Source organism: Python bivittatus, unplaced genomic scaffold (assembly GCF_059951505.1).
Source record: "Python bivittatus isolate LINGU-HERP-01145 unplaced genomic scaffold, Pbiv_v1 ctg000330_np1212, whole genome shotgun sequence".
In the NCBI taxonomy this organism is placed as follows: Eukaryota; Metazoa; Chordata; class Lepidosauria; order Squamata; family Pythonidae; genus Python; species Python bivittatus.
The window spans coordinates 33,003,781-33,026,713 of record NW_028277058.1 but is presented as its reverse complement, the minus strand read 5'-3'; the positions used below and the strand labels follow the sequence as shown (position 1 = coordinate 33,026,713).

Below are 22,933 nucleotides of genomic sequence, written 5' to 3'. Positions count from 1 at the left end.
TATGGTTTTTCCAGTAGTAATGTATGGCTGTGAGAGCTGGACCATAAAAAAGGCCGAGCGCCAAAGAATTGATGCCTTTGAACTGTGGTGCTGGAGAAGACTCTTGAGAGTCCCCTGGACTGCTAGGAGGTCAAACCAGTCAATCTTAAAGGAAATCAACCCTGATTGCTCATTGGAAGGATCGATAATGAAGCTCAAGCTCAGATATTTTGGCCACCTAATGCGAAGAGAGATCTCTTTGGAGAAGACCCTGATGCTGGGAAAGATTGAAGGCAAAAGGAGAAGAGGACGGCAGAGGATGAGATGGTTAGATAGCATCACTGAAGCAATGAGCATGAAACTGAGCAAACTCAGGGAGGCAGTGAAGGACAGGAAGGCCTGGCGCAATATGGTTCATGGGGTCACAAAGAGTCGGACACGACTTAACGACTAAACAACAACAACATGTGGGAATGACTTTGGGAGACAGGAGAAAGAGCCACAGACTGGACAACCATCATGTAAAAGATATCTCAGTCCATAGAAGGAGGAGGAGGGGTGTGTGGGAAGCATTGCGGAAGGGACCCTCCCTAGTTTTCTGGAGAGTAAAAGGAGAGAGGAAAGAAATACTTTCAGTCTTGCAAGATTGATGTTAGCCCTTTGAGATAGTCCAGACAAGAAGCCCAACTATGAATACTAACTCTATCTTTATTGCAAGGTTACATTAACAGAATCATATAGAATTTATAGGTAGCAACCAGCACATAGAATTGCACCCAAAAACCTACTGGTAATGAATGCAGTTTGTGCAGCAAAGGGGTAATGTGATAGTAGCAAGACCACTGCATTCTGGACCAGCTGAAGTTTCCAGGTGGTCTTCAAGGGCACCCCAATGTAGAGTGAGATACAGTAATCTAATTGAGAGATGATGTAGGCATGATGATCTTCAGTGCATCCTATTCCAGGTAAGGCTGCAACTGGTGCACCAGCCAAAGCTGTGCAAAAGCCATCCTGTAGAGGAATTGGCCTTGAGAAGCAGGTGGAAGAGGTGAAATGATTGCTCAGCCCTGGGAAAGTAAAAAGTGTGAAAGAGTCTTGGAACAGCTCTGCTTTGATCTTTTGTCCTTAAAAAGAGGCAGCAAAGGTTTTGGACACACTTTTAAGATTCTGTTAATATACTCTACAACAATAAAGTAGCATTTCTAGAGTCCCTGCAGTGTTTTTTTCTTGACCTGGCCTACCTTAGGAGGTTGATGCATCCTCGCCACAACCTCTACTTACTCTTCAAACATAAGCCATGAGTTCAGGAGGACCCCCAGATTGCAAGCTTGTTCTGGGGGAGCACAGCCCCATCAAGAGTCAAAGATGGCACAGTCTGAAATCAGTCAGCCTCTGAGTTTGGGTTGAGTCTGAGGCTGTTTTCCTCATCCAAACTGGGATAGCCTCCAGACACTAGGACATGTCTTCCGCTGCATCTTCCAATGGGCCCAAGTGGAGATACGTAACTGGGTATCATCAGTATATTGATAGTACTTCACCTTAAACTGGCAGATGACCTCTCCCAGTTGTTGAACAGGATAGGAGGAGAGGACTGAACCCTGAGGCACCCCAAAATGAAGTGCCAGGGGATCTAACCTCTCCTCCCGCAACAATCATACCTGGACCTGCACACTCAGGAAGGAGCAGAATCATTGCAACACCATGCCTCCAACTTCCAACTCTCACAAGTGGTCCAGAAGGATAGTATGTTTGAGAATATTGAAATCTGTCAAGAGATCTAGGAGGACAGAGATGGTCATGCCACTTCCACCCAAGCCCTGTCAAAGATCATCCATGAGAGTGAGCAATGCAGTTTCCATCCCATGGAATGTCCCTGCCAGGGGTCCAGGTAATATCTATCCTCCAGAGCCCACTGCAATAGCAGCCCCACCACTTTCCAAAGGGAAGGTTAGAGATAGGGTAGTTATTTAAATCCCTGCTTTCTTTTACAAGAAAAGAAAGGATTATATAATCCTAGTTTTTATATTGTGGCTGACCATATCAAATGAACAGAAAAAATATGCTTTTTCAAACTTGTTATTCATAAGACAATTTTATTTAATATTTTTAATGGGTTAATTCAAGGATTTTCAACATGAATAGTTACAAACTAAGAACAAAATGCTCACTAGTTACGTTTCAACATCTTAGATTTCAGACCAGTATTGCTTAATTGCTTGCTGTCCAACACAGTAGGACAGTATTTCCATACATATTTATGTGCATACGCACCAGAGTTGTTAGTACTTAGGCAATACCTTCACATTGCCTATAATTTTATATGACAATATTTTCCAGTCAAAGATGTTTCCTCTGGGAAACTCATGGGCCTGGAACACTTTTTGTATATCACGCGATTTCAGTACATAATCCCACATGTAGAGATCTGTTATTTCTCCCACGAAACGGCACTTTTGCTGATCAGACATACTTTGTGCACCTTGATCCTGTCCAAGTATTGCTGTGCCACCTGATTGGAGAATGTGTCCCATATTATGCACCTTTCGGATACTGCTTTTTCCATTCATCCAAAAGGCTGTAAGGCCAAATACTGATTCCCAGGTGACACACACGTGGCTCCCCAAAGTGCTGAGATCAGGAAGGGCAAACATCACACTTTTACCCCCTATGTGTAAACCAAAGTGGCCCATTGCTTCACGCAAGATCCTCAGTTCATCGTTTTGAGAATGGTAGGAGAAGAGAATTATTTTGCGGTCACCCAAATACTCTACTGCAACCCTCATACAGAGTGTAAATTCCATCAGATTCAAAGGCTGCATTGGGGATATGACCACAAAACTTCCCTTTGATTCATTGAGAAAACTCAGAACTCTGTCTTGCAGACCTAGAAGAGAGAACATTATCATGACCTTTCAAGAAGCACACTAAATCACTTGTTACTTATTTGTTATTACAGAGCTATATCTTACATACTACAGTAATTAGCATATGTAATGAAAACCCTTATATATTATATAGGTACGGTATCAGCAATAAATACCCATCTGTACATCACCACTGTGGGCTAGACAGGAGATGCTCTCAGTATCTTGACCCAATGTCTGTAGGCTGTGAGGGTCTGGATGGGATAAAAAAGGCTGAAATTCAACCCAAGCAAGATGGAACTAGTATTTGTTCATTGAAGTTCTTCAATATCTGAGGTGTTGCCTCTTGTTGGATGGTACTGCCCTGAAGGAACAAGGGTCTTCCTGGAGTCACAATACTGCTAGATGGGCAGGTGAAAGTCATGGCCAAGGAGGTATTGCCTAGCTTCAGTTTGTGTGCCAGTTGCAGCCATACCTGGAGTGACCAGGATGTTGTGACAGTGACTTACATCCTTATCACCTCTCATTTGGACTCCTGCATTGCAGTACATGGGATTGCCTTTTAAAACTACTCAGAAGCTTGGTCTCAGAGTTGGTCCAGAATACATGAGCCCAGTTACTGATAGATACTCACTAACATGAACACATTATACCTGTGCCCTACACTGGTTTCTATTAGCTCCAAGTGTAATTCAAAGTGCTGTTTTTTACTTTAAAGACCTATATGGCTTGGTAGAGTACTTACAGGACCAACTTTTCTGCCCCATTTTGACCCACTTGAACACACTCAACTTGAACATTGCAGAACCAGCTTGTGATTCCACACATTTTTAGAAAGTGGAGGTAGGGAAGAACTTCGTAGAGGCACCTTCACTGTGGGTGTGCCTACACTTTGGAATAGCCTCCACTCAGGAATTCAATCTCCCCTTTCTCTACATGTAAGGTGTTAAAAACAGTTACTTTGGAGAGCCTTGGAAGGATGAGCTGGTGCCATCAGGTTGTGTAAGGAACAGTGGGATATGGTTGGATTGTTTTTATCTTGTTACCATGGATGTTTTATTGCATTTTTACTGAGAGTATTTTCTGATCGTGGTGGAATACAAATCCAATCAATAAATATTTATTTTATAACTATAACTATTATATAAATTCTTATGTTCTCTGTTGCTAGCTTTTATTTTTATTGTATCTTTATTCTCTTTGTATCCCCCTAGAGAACTTTTATGATTAGGGGGCTCAAGCATACATATGTGCATAAAAATTTATTCCTCTATCTCTACCTCTATCCCCTTCCTCTATTATTTCACTTTCACTGAATTACTCTGAAATGCCTTGGGGGCAAGTGTCTGATCCTTGTGTTTATAAAATATCATACATACTGACTGTACCATAGCAGCAGCAGCAGCAACATATCACCACCTTTTCGATCTGCTACATGTTTTTCCTCTTTCCAGCCAAACATCAGTCAGGACAAAACAAATCAGGGATACTCAGGCACAGCTCTCAACCTATGACTTCTGTATCCATCCACATGATCCGCATCCAGTGTGAGATCCTACCACAGGCTAATTGTACATGTGAATACATTTGGGCAAAGTTGGACTACATGACAAGTGGGTGATCAATATTCATGGCTATTCTCCCCAAGCCAAAACTATATTGAAAAAAGGCACCATAAACTATTCAGTTCCATTAAAGGTGAGGAAGAAGAGACAAAACAAGAGAAAGTAAAGGGACAACCTTTAGAATATTAAAGGATTCCCTTGCAAAGGCTATTAGAAACCAAGTATAAATCAGCTTATAGTATGACTACTCACATACCTGAATCAGTTTCACTGTCTCGGACAGGACTTCTCCCTCCATCATGAACTGCAAGAAATGAAATGTCTGAGTTTCTAATGTTCAAGAATGAAAGATTCATATTCACCGTAAGCATCACAGTGGCCTCTGAGATACTGAGAAATGAAAGAGGGATGTTCCTGGAAAAAAAGTGGATGTAGACACACAAAAAGTTGCTTCTCCCACCAAATGAATCTCTCTCCTTTGGGAAATGTACTAGATTGGATTGTTCTCTTGGAAGATGGGAGCTCAAGAAGAGCTGATACATTGTCCCAACTGTTTATTGCCTTTGCACTTTGTGAGTCTTATAGTTCGGAAAATATTAATTTGTCTTGGTCATTTTGTGTCTTTTTTCTAAACTATCCACCATTGTGTATAGTTGGGCAATTTTGCTATCTGGATAAGCCCTTCTTAATATAGTCAAACTTAGAATTTCATGGCCTGCATAACAAGAAAGAACTACAAGATTGCAGGAGTAAATGACAACTAAATGGGAAAATTTATGAGAATTAATTTTAAGACAAAGGAAATATGTCTGACAAACCCATGTAGATCAAAGATAAAGGATCAGCAGCCTCAGGAATAATGACATTTCCATCAGGATTGCTACAATCATACAAATCCGAAGTTTCTTGGTCTTCCTTATTCAGTGGGACTTAAATAGATTCTAGCATTCTCCCTGCTCCGTTTAATATCAGTCTTCTATTTTGGGAGCAGAATTCACAACTGGGGCCCATTATCTGGCAGTAAAATAAATAAATAGTGGGTCAGCTGGGCCTAGTTCTGAAAAGACTAAAGATATTGGACCAGAGGTAGGCAATATGCTGCTATGTAGATGATGGGGACCACAAATGCATCCTCTTCAGAAAAGTCATCAGATCAATTCCACAATCACAAAGCAACATCATTAAATGATATCAAACTCCTTCCTTCCTAAATGAAAATAACTAGTAAAACACTTTGCCTACAAAAGGAGTAATTATACTGATAAAAATATTCCTCTTTCCCCCAAATATAAATAGAACATATTATTTTCTTCTTGTCTCCATCTTCCTTCAGTTTGTCACAATACATTACCTTTTGACATACATGGCATGGCAGGCAAATTTTGAAGAAAATTAAAGCTGAAGGCATGCTGGAACATGGTCATGAAGCATTTTAACTCATACAAATTCAAACTGAATTATGACCATACCATGAAGCCGGACAATGTACTGCCAACAGAGTAGGGGTGGACAATATCTGAAGGATTAGGACCACAATCTGAGGGAGACCACAATAACATTAGTGGATGGGGCAGGACTGACATTTTTCAGTCTGCTTTTTCATGTTTTGGAATGAATTAAGGATGGGAATGGGGACAAGGCAATTCTGGGATTCATTCTTTCTGTTTCCACTCTTAAAGCTGTGCTGAAAGTACAAAAATCACCCCAAATCATGCTGCTGATTTTCAGGTGCAAAATGACTGCATTTCAGGTCATTTTTCAGGGTTTCTGGGTGGGGATTTAAAATGGGAATCCAGGTAGTTTGCCTCCTAAAAGTCCCACAGTCCCGTCATAATTTTTAAAAAATTGAAGTAGGCACCTCTAAAAATGAGCTATTTGTCTGCTAAATTTCTGTGGTGCAATCTCAGGATACCTAAGGGTTACATCTTCAGGCCACTGAGCCCTTGCTGTTGCAATACAGTGTCTACTAGCTGAATATTTATTAACTGTATAACGTTCACCTCCTTTTCCATTAAGTGAAAGTATTGTGAAAAACTAGATTATCTTTGTATTGGTCTGATTATTTTGCTATTGTGCTGATCATCCCATAACCACAAGAATGCACTTTCCTTATCTAAACATACAGGCAGCTATTATGGCAGACAAAAAGAAACAACCATCAATGCTGTCAGTTAAAGATATGTGCATCTTATGCTATCTTTTCCTTACATTAGATGTTTGATGTATAGCAAACATCATCACTACTGATCAAATGCAGTAGATGTAAACACAGAACATTATATAAACCACACATCATCTATTCACTATTGTGTACATAGTATTCACACAGTTTCTACTTACCTATATGAAGCCATGGATGTGCAAGCACCTGCACTTCACAGAGTGATAGGAATTCATTTCTCCCGGGGATTGTGATGGTCACATACTGCCCTTGCATACCTGCACAGTTAAAGGACATTGTTTCCCCACGCCCCATGCTGTTGATTGTAGCACACCTGCCAAGGAGCCAGATCATTACTGAATTGCAGACTGGTGCAACACAACAGGAATCTGAGCCACTGAGTTATGTGTGAGCCCTATCAACATTCATGCTAAGAGAACCCAGTGATTTCTACAAGATTCTCAGAGCAGATAGGGAACTATACCTGCCACTAGTGATCTTCATTCTCCAAATACTGGTCCTTATGAAACTATACTGTGCAATCTCTTTTGCTTCTGGAGCTAGCAGAATAAACCATGTTGATGGTATAGATCCTCCCATAGACAATCTTTCTATTGACTTGTAAAATAGTTATATTTTACTGTAGATGCACTAGTTCATTAGTTTAAATTTTAGATGCACTAATGCACTGACCAAACATTGATTAGTAATTATTTATTATTTATCCCAGCTCCTAAATACTTAACCCCCCCAGAAACCATTGCAATTTATTAACATTCAGCTCAACATAATTTTTAACTAATCTAATCAAAAGTAAAATTTTGGATCTTCATTCAGTCAAAATGCAACATCCAACTAAAGGAAAGTATCAGTGAGTTTAGGAAAAACCTCAAGGTTTCCAGAAGTAAAGTAAGAAAAAGGGATTGGGTTCAAAACAACCCCATGAAAACTCTGCAATTGCTATGGAATACTAACTGACAGGAAGAGATGAAAATAAGAGGCAATGACATGGAATACAGTATTCTGGAAAAGGCCATGCCTAGCTAGAGCTGTGAGGAGATGCCTATAACTACCAGATGTGGCTGCAGACATCTGGATGATTACTAGACAACTGAAAAGTGTTATGTCAGAGTGGATTACACAGTGGTATCAAGAGTGATGAAGCAAGCAGTGGATGTAGCTGCATGTCAAGCATTGGAAGGGAAGTTTAATTGCAACTTCCAGGGGAGGTATGGCGAACTGAAGACGGCTCTGTGAAAGTGGAGCCAATGACCGCGGCAAAGACCAAGGAACTGGTGAGTAGACCAGTTCCTTGGAACCTCTCCCGATAAGAACAGGATGGGAGTTTGTCTACATGTGCTCTGCATGGCTGCTTCTCATGAGGAGACCACAGGACAGCAGTTTTTCATGGGTTTGAGCACCGGGAGACGATGGGATTAGCCATCTTGCTCGCAACTGCAGCAGAGACTTTTAAAGGATACTAAGTTCGCAAACCTCACTTTCTAATCATTTTTGGAAATTGCTCATGAACTACTTCTAAGCTATTAGAGACCTTTGGACTGACAAGTCTGAAAACTCCAGGTGAGTCTGCCTTCAATCCTGAATGAAAGAAACTTTTAATCATAAGCTGGAAAATGTAAAGAATCTGAAATAAACAGCAAAAAGCTAAATAATATTTTGATCTTAGAAAGTTGTAAATGGACTAAGAGTCCAGATAAAATAGGAATATTGAAATGTTTACAATAAGTTTTTGGAATTAATTATAAAGAACAAACAGCTTCTTGTGGGAAATAGATTCTGTTTTGGTTTTTACAAGACAAAACAGAGACAAGTAATTTCATGATTTCAAAAACTGGATACTAAAGGGGACTAAAATTTTTAGGTAGGTGTATAACCTGCAAAATGTTGTTCTAACAATGAAAATATTGAAGGAGTCTTTTGAAGAATGCAGTCAGAAAACAGTAGCCACGATATCAACAATGTCAGTAATGATGTCCACTTCTATGGATAGCCTATATCCAGAAGATGTTATTGAAGAAGTGACAGATGTAGAACAAATTTTACCTGACAAGATAGAGATGGTACCAAAAGTGGATTTACAACTGCCAAGCCAAGAGAATGACTTAGAAAAGGATGTTTCACTGGATCTACAAAAGAAATTGGCTGAGGCTTTAAAATTTAAAAGGGAAATACAAATCACAAACCAAGAGAGTGACCTGGATAATTTTTTTCCTACTGGATTTACAAAAGAGGCTTGTTAAAGTCTTCAGGAACCCTGTGTGATAGGACAAATAAGAAATGAAGAGAAATCAAATCCTACAACAATATTTGAATGAACTAAAGATTAAGACTGTAGAAGTAAAAGAAAGGAATATAAAATTGGTTTATTTGATCAAGGTTAAAACAAGATATGTTGTTACCTCTGGCAACCCCTTATGGACTTTCTGCTGATACCAGGACTGAAAAGATGTTTTATGGATTTGTTTATAGATAAGAGATGGGATATGGGATGAAGAGATAAATGTTTGTAAACTTAGAGGAGGTGAAGAGTCACTAAATTTGTTTAAACTTGTTGTGATGAAAGTTGCAAGTCACTTCCTTATATATTTCTTTTCTCTTTCTTTTCTTTTTTCCTGCACTTTTAATCCTTCTTTCTTAATCCTATTCTTTTCTTTCTTTAAGTTTAGTTTGTATTAGATTTTACTATTATAATAGGGTACAACGTACCATCCTTCATCAGTCTAGCCACTCTATGCATCTGATGCATGTAATCTGTGAGCTGCAGATCACAAAAGCTTATGCCCTTTTATAAAATCTGTTAGTCAGAAAAGATGCTACCGAACTCCTCCTGATTTTTTGCTACCATAGACTAACATGTCTCTCCTCCTACAATTGCAACTTATCCAGAACATATAATGCCACATTCTATGAGAGTCCATTCCACAGAATAGGGAGTTCGAGTCCAGATCTTCCTAAATAATTGTGAGTTACATGACTTAAGAAAGCTTCACTGGATTTACTCACAGAGAAATGCTTGGACCTAAGATTCAGTGGATAGCCCCACCTTCAGGAAGACCCATTCCTCATAAACACACTTAAGAGCAGGATGATGTAGCATTATGCCAATACCTGGGATTCATTGTGCCTCCCTTCTGCGGCAAGTCTCCAATCAGAATCTCAGCTCCTTTTATCTGTGACTCACAACAATCTCCTCTGTTTGTGATCACTACTGCAGATACCTGAAAGGCTGAAATCAGATCTACCATCCACCAGGGCTCAAAATCCTTCTTTGTCAGAGTACAGTCTCCGTTAGCGTAGATATTTGCCAGGGATCCATCAATGGCCTTCCTTGACTCCCCTTTTTCTTCAAATGTGCTAGACTGGGATGATATTTTTCCCACTGCTACATTAGGATCTGGAGGGGAAATGGAGAAAAGGGTACGTTTATTTCATGCAAAAGCAAACAGGAGAGCAGCTAACAATATGAGACACAAGTTTAATGGATCAGAAAATAACCCCTTAGCATCATCTAGATGACTAGTTAGGGTGATGGAAGTTGTAGGGCTAGCTCTCAGTTGTTACTAGCACCTTATCCTCCATGGAAATTATGTAATCATGCCCTTCCTAGCCTGGGACCCTGCACTAGATTAAGGGGTCTCTTAATTTTGAGCAGCTAACTGAGGGGTGGGGGAAGCTTTAAGTATTCCCCAATAACAGCCATTGTCTTCTCCAGTGACAGTGAAGGAGGAGGATTTAGGGATCTGAGGATTCAGGCCTAAAGCCATCAAACTTTAGGAGAAAGGCAACCAGCAAGGTAAAGCTGACAGGGAATTTTTATTTAGTTGCATGCATTTTTTTAAAACACAAACAAAAAACTGTTCAGTGCTACAATTGTCAGTCTATCTCCTTGTTCATTTACAAATTTCTGAGTGCTGCCAGCTTTGTAATGCAGATCTCAGCTCCAGGCAATTTGTTGTAGTTAAACTTTTCTCTCAAATCCCTATTTTGTGGCTTGTATTTGAATAAAAATCCTTATTTTCTTGGATACTCCAGCAATGAGTTTGTAATCCAGCTCCACATTTTCCTAAACCACTTGGGCTTGGTATCTTTGTTTAAAAGGAGAAAACTGGAGCCTTTCATTTAAACACTGATTGCTGGTGAAGGGGGATTTTCTCTTGTGCCCCATCCAGGCTCCAGGTGAGGGAGGGCATTTCCCCATTCAAGAAGGTGGCAGCAGCATAACTCCCTGCCTGGGCAGAACTTTTTCACCAGGGGGAATAGCCTCACCAACAGCCTGGAACTCAGGTAATGGAGGTGTGAAATGGAGATGCCAGGGAGGATTGTGGCAAATGGGTGTGGGTAAGAACACCTCCCCTCCGCCTCCTTCCTCTCTTTACTGTGGGCTTTTCAGATATACCCTTCTGGGGAATTCTGACAGCTGTAGTCCCCACACATCTAAAGGCCACCCAGCTGAGTGCATCTTTTAAAAAGGTCTTCCATTCTGAAGTTATTCACCTTGAACTGTATGAAAAGGTTCTTTGTTGAGCCTCACTAGTCATGAGTTACTTAATCAGTTTCTTCTATAAGCCATAATTGGCTGGATTCACACATTGCAGTAAGTTATCAACCATGGTTTGCCATCCATCCAAAATAGCATATAACACATATTTCCATGATTAAGGAAAGGGAAAGGCAACCTGCAGGCAATTGGGGTGTTTTTAACTTCTCCAGCTATCCTAGGGGCCTGGGACTTCCTGGTAGTCTCCCATATACATATTAACCTGACCAATCTTCCTTAGTTTTTTGAGATTAGCCAAGGTCAGGCAGATGGTTTCTAATCAAAAGGAAGGTTAAAAACAGGGAGAGATTCATTTAAAAAAATATATCCATGATTTTGTCTATATTGCTATTATAACAATATAATACCTCAGATGTTCAGGACAGAGAAGCATTTAGATGTAAATAAATATATCATGCATTTACCTCCAACTGGGATTATTGAAGCTTCTACAATAGCCCCACTGCCCGCACCACCTAGAAAAAAGAAGAACAGTTACCAATCCGGAAAGAAGCACGGCAGGAAAAAATGGGCAGAATTCTTTTTTTTTTTTTAAGCCAATAGTACAGTTGTAAAACCAGTGAAGTCCAAATGGGCCCAGTTATTACTCAAAATATATACATTCAGATCCAAAACAGACATACATCTTAACTGATTTCTGGCTTGATCTCACCCCAGTCCAATACCTTAACTATGTGGCACAAGAACCAATATATTTCATTTTACAACCTCTACATAAATCTTACCCGGTTCAATGGATTTTAGTCTCAGTTATTGTGCCTCAGATGGCAGCCTTAAATACGGCATTAAATCCAACAGAATTCATATAAATTTTGCTGGATTTCATGTACCAAAATTATTTAGGATTAAAGCCTAATTTGTCCAACAACGTAGGTAATTGGTACTCCACTACTTACGTTTATATGTTGTGAGCCAATGGAGAGCAACGGTAACCAGAACTGCAACTTTGCGTAGCATGTTTTCTTTTACCTGCTTTTTCAAATGCTGTGCAGACGTTTCAACATCTCCTTTGCAGCATTCAGGAGATTTTCTCTTCCTTATCCATTAATTTCAGGAAAAAAATCCTTCCTCTTTCTCCTCAGGCTGTTCCTCAAACTTTGAAAGCCAAGACACCCACACAAGACCTGCTGGCTGGGAAACTGAGTGGTGGGAAAATTCCTGAGTAGTGTATTTTATCGAGCAAGATAAAGATATAATGAGTCCACAATGTAACTGACTGAGCCGAAATAGCCAGTACATGGTGACAACTGCAAATTCCAGATAGAAAGCATTAGTATTTAATATACATATAGACTAGTGACCTGAAGTAATAAGGGTGGAGGGGCTCTTTTCTACATATACAGCTGAAACTTGGATAGTTTATTTTCTTTTCTGTTTTTCTTAGCATCTGTCTTGCTTGGTTGCCAGTCCTCTTCTTTTACGCTGTGCCTGCAGAGGTCACACAGCAAAGCTTCAGTGCACGATGCGACAAGATATTTTGTTTTTCAGCTGGCTTATTGCACAGCCTGGCACTGATTAGGGCTGAGGGGGAATGTCAGCTGGCCTCCATGCCCAAGAGAGGGCTAGAGCCTAGTCCAGGATTTTAACCACTGTACCACGCTGGCTCTTAGTTAGTTTATTTCCTAACATGTCAGGATTGTTTGGGAAGGCAAGGTCAGAAAATACAGATAATGTACTTTTTGAAAACAGTGTTTATCCCAAGGGATCATAGTATACTTGTTTTTACCAGCCATACAAAAATCATTTAAAGGTTGTCAGGAATTGGGTAACGTTGAATAACTTAGTTTGATCGTTGTTCAGCTGAAACAGTATGGGCCTTTTTCTACTGTTGTTGTGTTATTCATTCATCCTGAGCTTTCAGAAAACTATACTAGCATGATATTTCTTGTCCCCGCTGTGGTCTCTATGCAAGCTCTTTTGCCTTTCTTTTGTATCATTGCAGTCATCCAGCTTTCCTTAGGTGGTGAGAAAATAAAGGCAAAACTACTATTTTAACATCAGGACAGTTAAGGACAGCTTATGAGCTGATTATGAAACGAACTTCATGCAAGCACGGCAGAAAAACTGTTGTTGCCAGGGCATGTTTATGCTGACATGAGGTGCAGGTGGAGAAAAGCCCTAGGACTCAAGGTCTGCTGAATAGAGAGTAAGTTACGGACAGCAAACATGAATGGGCATTCAACATGCCAGCTCTCTGCATGGATATGTTCCTTGTTCTGTTCTTCCTATGGTATAGGAAGAAATACCACATAGGTGCTTGAAATTCAGCTAATTCTGTAGTTTAATCTGCAGTCAGTTCCATAAGTACAGCTAGAAAAGGATGAACTTTTAGAATCTGGAAAGGCTTTATACACCACACAAAAGACTGAAAGAACAGAGAGGAAAAAGTTACTTACTATGGCTCAACGCCTTAACTCTCAGTTATGGAAGAAACTGACATGAGCCACTTTGGTGCAATGGTAAAGGTGCTGGCTTTGAAACAAGGAGAGTATGAGTTCTAGGCCTCCCTTAGGCATGAAAACCAGATGGGGGACTTTGGGCCAGTCACTTTCACTTAGCCCAATCCACCTCACAGAGTTGTTGTTGTAGGGAAAATAGGAGGCAGGATTATTAAGTATCTTTGCCACCTTGAGTTATATACAAAAAAGGTGGGATGAAAATCTAATCATCATCTTTGGCTAATTGTTGGAGATAGGTTGTTCAAAATGCAATATTAGTTCTGATGTGATTGCATACAATAGCAGCTCCCTTTGGACATATATTATTTCACATATTAATGTTGTTCTGGAAGGCTCATTGATTTTTGCAGATGTTCATGTTATTTAAATTATATACTAATGACTTAGATATTAACAGGAGGACAGTGAACAGGACAAGTATCGATGCTTTTGAACTTTGGTGTTGGAGAAGACTCCTGGGAATATTGTGGACAGCCAAGAAAACAAATCAATGGACCATCAAACAAATGACCAGGCTCAAATTATTCTTTGATAATTTGGACATGTTATATGATGACCTAGCTCTCTGGAGAAGGCTCTAATGTTGGGAAAGATGGAAGAAAAGAAAAGAGGGCAAACCAGCAGCAAGGTGGATGGGCTCAGTTACAGTAGTGATGAGTGCACAATTGGAAGAGCTGAAGGACCAGGCTGGGGACAGATTATCATGGAGAAAATCTATGTGGTCGCTAACAGTCAACAACAACTTGATATGTAATCATCAGTCAAAACAGATGCTACATGCTCTTATGACTGCAAAAAGCTAATGCTGCAAGGCTAGAAGGACATCCATTCTCCATTAATTATTCAATGGCCTGAAGGATTTACCTCTGTCTATATCTGAATAAGTATTCCCCACACACACACACTCAAAAAATCTCAGAGAACTCTTTAGAAATTTGGACTGATACGTTTTATTTCCCATTTTGTTTACTCAACTGATTTAAGTGTGAATAGTTTAACACAATAAAGTAACAGTATTATCAACATAATTTAATAATTATCTTGATCTTGAATTGCTGCCCAGATTGCATTCTGAAATCCTAATGCAGAACTCAAACGTTCCTTTTGTTCCATGATCAAAGGATGCAAAACACATTTAAGTAATGAACTGGGTACTGTCTAAGATAAGTTACATCATATGAGCACTAGATGTTAAGTCACAGAACTCATTTTTTAAGGATCATTAGAAGATGTTATTGCTTGGGCATAAAAAAAAAATTCTCACAGTAGAAGTTGGTAATTTCTAATATCCTTCCATTTCTAAACTTGGATTATCCTAAGTAATGGTCCTACCCTAAAATATAAATAACCCAATTATTCCCTGGTGCAACTGTTACACCCCAAGGCTTTAGTGAAGTGTGCAGCACTGTCAGACTATGACCAAGAAGAAGCCTCTATGTCAAAGCTATGAAGCCTTCACACCAATTATATCCTAAACCTATTTCACAAAAGTGTTTGCAAGGATAAATAGGGGCATCATCATATATTCCTCCTTTAGCTTCTTGGGAAAAAAAACTGGAAGTACATATAATAAATAAGTTAAAAATGCAATACTATATAGGAGGCATTTCCAAAAGGTAGAACAAGCCTTTTATCCATCACTTGAGGGGAGGATTATTTTATTTTTTTTATGTTTAGCAGCAAAACTGAAGGTACTAATAAATGAGACTTTATATGGGTTGCAAGTATTCAGCTGTACCCATTGTTTAGTTAAAATGCAATCTATCCATCCTTGAATTTGCAGAAAATTGCTGTGCTCATTACTGGGCCCATCAAGCCTCTGTTGGGTCTTTTTTTACTCATTGTTGAATGGTGCTGTCCTGATTCTCCATAGGAAGCACACAATAAAGGCATTGGCTGAGTCCTCCTTCTGTGCTGTCCTTCCAGTTCTGCACATCGCCATCTGGGAAGAAAAACATTTCTCAGTTATGGTGCTGCAGAACGAAAGAGGCAGACCCTATCCATCACCTCTAAGATCCTTCCTGTGCCTCTCCTCCTATACCAAATCCTGTCATAACTTGAGTTGAAAAAGTTTTAAAAGGAGCAGAACTGAGTTACAAACATCACTTTTATTGAGGACTGCTGTCCTCTTCTTTCCAGAGGCAACAATTACTGACTTCCAGATTCTTCCATGTCTTTTTAAGGAGGCAACAGCAAAGTGGCACCCCCAACTCAGCTTGGAACAGCCATTAAGCCTGGCTCCAATCTCACTCACAGTTAGTCACCTGACTTCACCTCTGATGTAATGGATGCTAAAGCATAACAGGTTTTCATACCATCAGCTTTAGAGGAAAAACACTGTTTTAACACCACTACAGCTAAGGAGGACTTACAAGCTGGGATGAGATGACAGCAACCTTGGCAACAGAGTGGGAAAAAAATGATGCTTGATCATATTTATATAGGAGTAGGATACAAGTGGGCAAAGGGCTGGGAACGGGATCATTATAGGTGTGCACAGAACAGAAAATATGTTTTCTTTCAGGCTCATACTAAACTTCCATGTTCCAGAAGTTTGGGTAAACCACTGAACCAGCTAAGGTTTGGCAGAAACAAAACCTGGATCACTTTGGTTATTCCAATTTTGGGCAAAAATCAAACCCAAAGAGATCTCAGAGTAATTTTAAAGGGTGGCTAGAACAACCATAGTGCACATTGCTCCCTCTCCAATTTTCCCCGCATGGCTTTTCGCTCCCACCTCCACTAGCTTCCTGACAAAGCATGTCCCCCAACCTCAACCTCCCCAGGGCCTTTTCTTCCCTCAAATGATACCAAAGTCACACAAGCCATCCCCAGGACCTGGCTCATTTCCACTCTTACACCCACCCACACTACTTCTGCCCAGGACCACCATGTTTTGGTTCATATCCAGAACAAAACAAACCAGTTCTGTCTAAAACACACAGGCCATCTGAAACCAGCTGTTCTATGCCCAGAACTCTTCACAAATTCCTAGTGATAATATAGGGAAGATTATCAAAACTGAACTGGGAAACACCTGCCTAGTTTAAAATAAATGTTAACAGAACACAAAGCATTGAAAGTGTGGTAAGCAGACTTAATTTATATTGCACATCAACTTCTTTTTAATGCCAAGCAGAGTCCTGGAACATGAATAAACACCAGGTGAACTGGTGTGTATGCCAGAAGTAGCTTCACAATTATTAACTTCTGCATTAGAGCTGTGGTGAGTGGGCGACTTGCTACAGGAGAGGTACAGCATCCAAATGACCTCTATCAGGAAGCAGGATCTTACTAAATGCCCACGGACACCAGGTGCTGCTACCTGCTCTCTTCCATATCATAGGATAATCAGAACATTGACCAGTATTCACTTCATTACAGAGACATGTGGGAAGCTTTGCCCTTCTCAAAAGCCCAGTATTTCATTTTAGAAATTAGAAATTTAGAAACACCATGATACAGTTGCAAGGGATCTAACAATAAGCTGTGCAACCCTACTTAAATCTTCATACAAATTCACATATAGACCATTGTCAGCAGCTTTGAGCTACCTTTGTCAAATGTGATTTCAGATTTGCATTGTCAGCTTAGACATACTCCAGAAAAGAGTATTCCCTTTGTTTTGTGTTTTGTTGCAGAAACACAACATTGGGAGGGACACACACATACCTTTGGCAGTAGGAGTAACACAAAACTACATCTATTTTAAACTGTCCCAAACCATAGTGTCCATTAGGAATAGATAATCTAACAACTCAAGAAACCAGAAGTAAAGAATGATTCGTTCTCAGTGCATCTTATTGCAGTCAAACACCCTATAATCCAGCAAGGTATTTTCCCATTGTTGCCACAAAAAAGATACCTTTTGCCACAACCTAGAAAAAGATGATTCAGGGAAGCAGGGAATGAAGCTCTTTGCCTATCATGAACAAAAAAAATGGGGCATTTTTTAGTTTTTAACATTCTTGTCAGGAACATTCCTCAGAATGTAAGGGGAGAATTAAAGAAAAAGCAGGCTTATCCTGTTTTAAATTCAAAATACAGTAGCTGCCTAATTAAAGTAGCTTAGCCAGACATAACTAAATCTAAAATATGAGTGGCTTCAAGTAGACAAACTCAACCCTAGTAGAGCTGTTTCAGCAATATTGTAGCCAGTACTGTGGTTTGTCCACGTGCCTTCAAGCCAATGTTGACTCCTGGCGACTTTCTAGACAAGTCCCGCATTTTCGTGAGCGGTTTGCCCTTGCCTGCTTCGCAAGACGGAGAGCGTGCAACTGGCCAAAGGTCTTCCAGCTGGCTTCGCGCCTAAACCGGGACTAGAACTCAGGGTCCCCTGATGCCTTGACCATTGCACCAAACTGTCTATACTATTTAGTACCGACGGAAATTGTAACAGTACGTATACATAGCAGACTACATAAGGAGTTATCAAAGCATTTACGCTTGAATACAGAAGACCTTCAGCTCTTTCCGAGACGAAGCTGGCGGCTCTTAAAAGAGCCTTTGGGTGTCGTGTTTTTTCCGATAGGCCGCCCGTGTCAGGATCTACGCGGACCTAGGCTCTCTCCCCGCGGATGCGCCGCGCCAGCTGGATGTCCTTTGGCATGATGGTCACTCTCTTGGCGTGAATCGCGCACAGGTTCGTGTCCTCGAACAGCCCCACCAGGTACGCTTCGCTCGCCTCCTGCAGCGCCATCACGGCCGAGCTCTGGAAGCGCAGGTCCGTCTTGAAGTCCTGCGCGATTTCACGCACCAGCCGCTGGAAGGGCAGCTTGCGAATCAGCAGCTCGGTGGACTTCTGGTAGCGGCGGATCTCTCGCAGGGCGACCGTGCCCGGGCGGTAGCGGTGAGGCTTCTTCACGCCGCCGGTAGCAGGGGCGCTCTTGCGGGCCGCCTTGGTCGCCAGCTGCTTGCGCGGCGCTTTGCCGCCGGTCGACTTACGCGCCGTCTGCTTCGTCCGGGCCATCTCCCCAACAGAAGGGAAAAAAAGGAACTGAAGATTAAATTCGCGCGACAGTATTTATACACCGCCTTGCACTTTTGATTGGCTGATGCTAAAGAAAAAGCCTCTTCCCATTGGAGGAATTGGTATTTTTGATTGGCTGAAGCTAGGAAACCAAAGCCTCATTGGATAATTTAAAGATGGGCGCAATAATTTAATACAGAACTGCCGCTTTTATTGGCTTAGCTTTTTTGTTACATGTATTTAATTTTCAAAGCTTTAAAAAAAAAATACCGAGCGTCTCAGTTACACTCAGGTTGGGATCTCTGATACTTTAAGACGCTGGTTTATCTACGAGTTTTCTGACGACTATCATAATTTTATTAGTGTAGCAAATGCTTTCTCACAAATTATATTGTTAGAAACAAAAAACAGGTAGGAGAATCTAATACTTGTTATACAAAACTTTCAGAGGGGTAACCGTGTTCGCCGGCTACAGTGAAAGTAATATCAGTAAGTCTTTAGACAATATTTTTATTATATATGTAATCATTTGTGTAATAAACCGTTCAGAAATTGGCATTTACGCTTTCTCCAAGTATTATTTTTAAAAAGCCGGAAGGTAAAATCTAAAGACTTTCCTCTTCAGTTTGTTTGCAGCTTTTGACTAAAAAGCGTTGAGGAACCTGATAGATTCGACCAATTATTACCAAGGCGGGTTTTTTCAAATATTCTAATTGTTGCTGGTAGAAAGTACCTTATATTCAGTTATGTGCAATGGCCTCCAATTCCACTTATGCATGTGCATTTGTTAAGATTTTATTTATTTATATTTCAAATTTGTCACACACACCCCATTTCACTACAGAGTGACTCTGGGCGGTTTATAGTAAAAACAGAATAAACATTAATTAAATATTAATAAACTAAAATATGCTAAAAAGATGCAGTTTCATTTCAATTATAAAACTAAAACTCCTTAAATCCGAAGTGTTCAACCTCCAGTTTAGTATTTAAAAAACAGAAGAAAATGCCACATTAAAGACAAAAACAAGTTCTCAACTCGTACACAGTGGAAAATTTAGCGATGACACGATGCGATTAGGAATATGAAATCATTTAATTGAGATTTCTTGAAAAGCCTTTTATTTTTAGTAATTTTGTGCCCTCAGATACAGGGACACAACAGCAAACATTAGCACTTTTGACTCAGAAAGGGACATTGGTCGGAATAAGCTAAACGAGTGACTTTCCCCGCTCCGCTGACGATGGTTTCGAAACTTTATATTCGCTGACAGAGTAACTCGTTTCCAATCTCGTTAATAATCTTTTCCCATTCTTTCCCGTAGGCAAAGCGGGGGGGGGGGGGGAGGAGAGGCGGGGACGTGTAAAGAAGCCACCACCAACCTGCTTAGCCGCAGCCTAAGATATCTCCCATAATAAACTAGCAAGCGCTGCTTTGTTTTATACTGGCTTTAATGCAAATAACAGGGTTCTGGTTCTCGTTTTGTATTGGATAATAGAGCAAAGCGTTACAACCGATTGGACTGCCTGACATCGAGTGGCTATTGGCTGCTTACACGATGTCTTAGTGTGAACCTATCATCAGCTCATCTCCTTTGATAGGAAAGAAAGACCTGCAATTCAACCTGAGCGAACCAAACCTTGATTCACAAGCATTTTTAAAGTTATGCCGCGTCTTTTCCGTCCCGATCCGTGAAACAAGCACCTTTTATGTTTTTTAAATTAAAAAATGATTCACGTTTATTGACAGTCCATTTAAGCGTTTAGGAATTCGAAGCAAACGGGGAAGGGTTCTTGTATCAGCAACAATACATTTCGGAGGACATGTGGCTCTTAGAAAAAGCAAACTTTCGGTATAAACGCCCTTTCCCGTGAGCAACTAATGTCCCCTAAATGGGACTATCGTAAGCGGGAAACTACTACTTTATCAAGTGACAGGTCGATGCCCCGCACGCTTATTAATGAGGAAGTACCCACTTAAACTCAGTGGCATTTATTGCCCAGTTACTTTTCTTACTAACACCAGATACAGAGGTGGAAACCTGCTACCCCCCGTCCCCCCCCCGTCCCCCCCCCCTTTGCAGAAGCAATGATTCGTCTGGCTTTAGTGCGCGTAGAGCTCCATTCTTAAATATACTTGCCTCGAAGCTCAATCATAGCTGCTCAAGAGCCTTAAACGCTAGAGGATAATGCCTACGTCTAGTGGCCAGGATCCCCCGCAAGCCTTACTGCGCTGTTACTTTGTTTCAGGGCATGAAAGCATTCGGACAGTTTTACTGGGCGGACGACAGCTCTCTTCTGGATTCTGTGGGTGGCTCTTAAAAGAGCCTTTGGGTTTTTGGAAAAGCAACCACGGGCCAACTCCGCTGGTTTACTTCTTCTTGGGCGCCGCCTTCTTCGCTTTGGCCGCTTTAGGCTTGGTCTTGGGCTTGGCCGTCTTCGGCTTCACAGCTTTCGCTTTGGCCGGGCTTTTGGCGACTTTCTTGGGCTTAACCAGCTTGGCCTTCTTGGGACTCTTCGCGGCCTTCTTAGCCGCCGCGGGCTTTTTAGGTTTTTTCGGACTCTTCTTGGCCGCCGCCGCTGCCGCCCCTGCCTTCTTGGGCTTCTTGACGCCACTCGCGGGCTTCTTGGCAACTGGCTTCTTAGCCTTGGGCGCCTTCTTCTTGGGCGCCTTCTCCTTCCCTTCGCCTGATTTCTTGCCGAGTTTGAAGGAGCCGGAAGCGCCGATTCCCTTCGTGTGCACCAGGGTGCCTTTGCTCACCAGGCTCTTCAGGCCCAGCTTGATGCGGCTGTTGTTCTTCTCCACATCGTAGCCGCCGGCGGCCAGGGCCTTCTTCAGGGCGGCCAGGGACACCCCTTTGCGCTCCTTGGAAGCGGCCACCGCCTTGGTGATCAGCTCGGTGACGCTGGGACCCGACGCCTTGCGCGCTTTCGCCGCTCCCGCTTTCTTCGCCTTCTTAGCGGGAGCTTTCGAAGCTACGGCCGGAGCCGCGGCCGTAACGGCAACAGCAGGCGCCGTTTCAGACATGATCGCCGAGAGAACCAACTAAAAAAAAAATCTCCAAACACAAAAAGTGAGCTCAAGTAGGTCAGCCGCTGTTTATTTATAGAGCAGAGCTGCTTTGTGATTGGTCCGCTCTAGAACCCGCCCTGTTGCAAGGCTGAAGGGACTCTTCCGACCGCTCAGTTTGTGTTTCTTTAGAGTTAATAAATTGCAAATTTTACAGAATTTATGCCATCAAATAACGAAAACTTAGAATGGGGGGAAAGAGGAAGGTGTGTTTTTTATTCGCTTAATTTTTGAGAAAGCAGAATGCAACATATACTTTTTAAAAGGGCACATAACCCCCGAATGCAGGATCTGGGAAGACCTCAAAAGAGTGGAAGTTTTGTTTTTCTTTGTAAATTAAAGCTATGCATTTTAAGAAATGTTCGGAAAAACTATGCAGATCACTTCTTTAGATAGTAATCTCTGAGGCGAGACACAATATGAGGGTTTTAATATAATAACCTCACTGTAAATTGATTTCAAGTAAACTGAGGTAACACAGACTTCCACAAAGTACATTCACCATTGATAATCAAGCAAGCCCTAAGCAAGTCACTATCTCCAAAGAAAAACTATCAGATAATGTATCAATATGGACAAGATTGGAATTTCATGTGCATATATGTATGGTGTAACACCCTCTTCTCACATTTACAATCTTAATCCTGTATTTAATGCAAAAAGGCAACACATGAGATTAACCATTTTTGTGGGACCTTTTACAATGCAGTTTAGGAGGACTAAGGCTACATATTCTTGGCTGGGGATTCAATAATATCAAATATAAAAGGGTTTTCCTGTTAAGATTTCATCCAAGCATAGGAAACAGCAGGATCAGGTACATGTCCACTCAGAAGAGACCTAAATTCTTCTGAGTTCAGTGGGATTTACATCTGGAAAAATATGGAGGGGATTACAATTTAGATACAATTTCGCTCTTTTTTAAAGAAAAGCCTTAGAGAACTTTATTCAAATTTCTGATTTATGCTTCAGTCTAAATAAGTGCATTCTGACTGAAAAACCATTTTGCTATCAAAGGAATTTATTTTGAAATTAGTTTGGCATCAAACCCTTAATTTGAATATTCTCATTGCTGAGCATCACCATATTTCCCTTGTTACCTGTGAGTACAAAATGGCCTTTAAAGCTGCATCCTACTAATTAGTTACTTGAGTGAAAGCCTAAGTCATGAGATTCCTAGCAAATTTACACAGGCTGAACAAAATGTTAAGTGCTTTCATGTTCCATTGGAAACAATGGGTATATGGTATACAAATGCTATGCATGCCAGGGTTGAAATAAATTCAA

General features: G+C 40.9%; 3 protein-coding genes across 4 annotated transcripts; all 3 read right to left on the bottom strand.

Moving 5' to 3' along the window:
• Positions 1-2,058: 2,058 nt before the first annotated feature.
• Positions 2,059-12,730, bottom strand: LOC103062852 (C-reactive protein-like). The gene is made up of 6 exons (XM_007423217.3): positions 12,045-12,730; positions 11,553-11,603; positions 9,699-9,984; positions 6,749-6,903; positions 4,665-4,712; positions 2,059-2,863 (listed from the first exon to the last, which is right to left on the bottom strand). Exons 1-6 carry the CDS (start codon positions 12,103-12,105, stop codon positions 2,259-2,261), a joined length of 1,206 nt encoding a protein of 401 aa, XP_007423279.1. The 5' UTR covers positions 12,106-12,730; the 3' UTR covers positions 2,059-2,258.
• Positions 12,731-14,528: 1,798 nt separating this feature from the next.
• On the bottom strand, positions 14,529-18,576 carry LOC148215941 (histone H3). 2 transcript variants are annotated; one of them, XM_088141938.1, is made up of 2 exons: positions 18,052-18,576; positions 14,529-15,549 (listed from the first exon to the last, which is right to left on the bottom strand). In XM_088141938.1, the coding sequence occupies exon 1, from the start codon at positions 18,574-18,576 to the stop codon at positions 18,166-18,168; it is 411 nt and encodes a 136-aa protein (XP_087998064.1). In that variant the 3' UTR covers positions 14,529-15,549; positions 18,052-18,165. The 2 variants fall into 2 exon arrangements, with proteins under 2 accessions (XP_087998064.1, XP_087998065.1); XM_088141939.1 differs by having other exon boundaries at positions 18,069-18,576.
• A 2,367-nt stretch (positions 18,577-20,943) lies between these two features.
• LOC103059305 (histone H1.01-like) lies at positions 20,944-21,661 on the bottom strand. Its single transcript, XM_007423204.4, has one exon. It carries the CDS (start codon positions 21,602-21,604, stop codon positions 20,948-20,950), a length of 657 nt encoding a protein of 218 aa, XP_007423266.1. The 5' UTR covers positions 21,605-21,661; the 3' UTR covers positions 20,944-20,947.
• Positions 21,662-22,933: the final 1,272 nt, after the last annotated feature.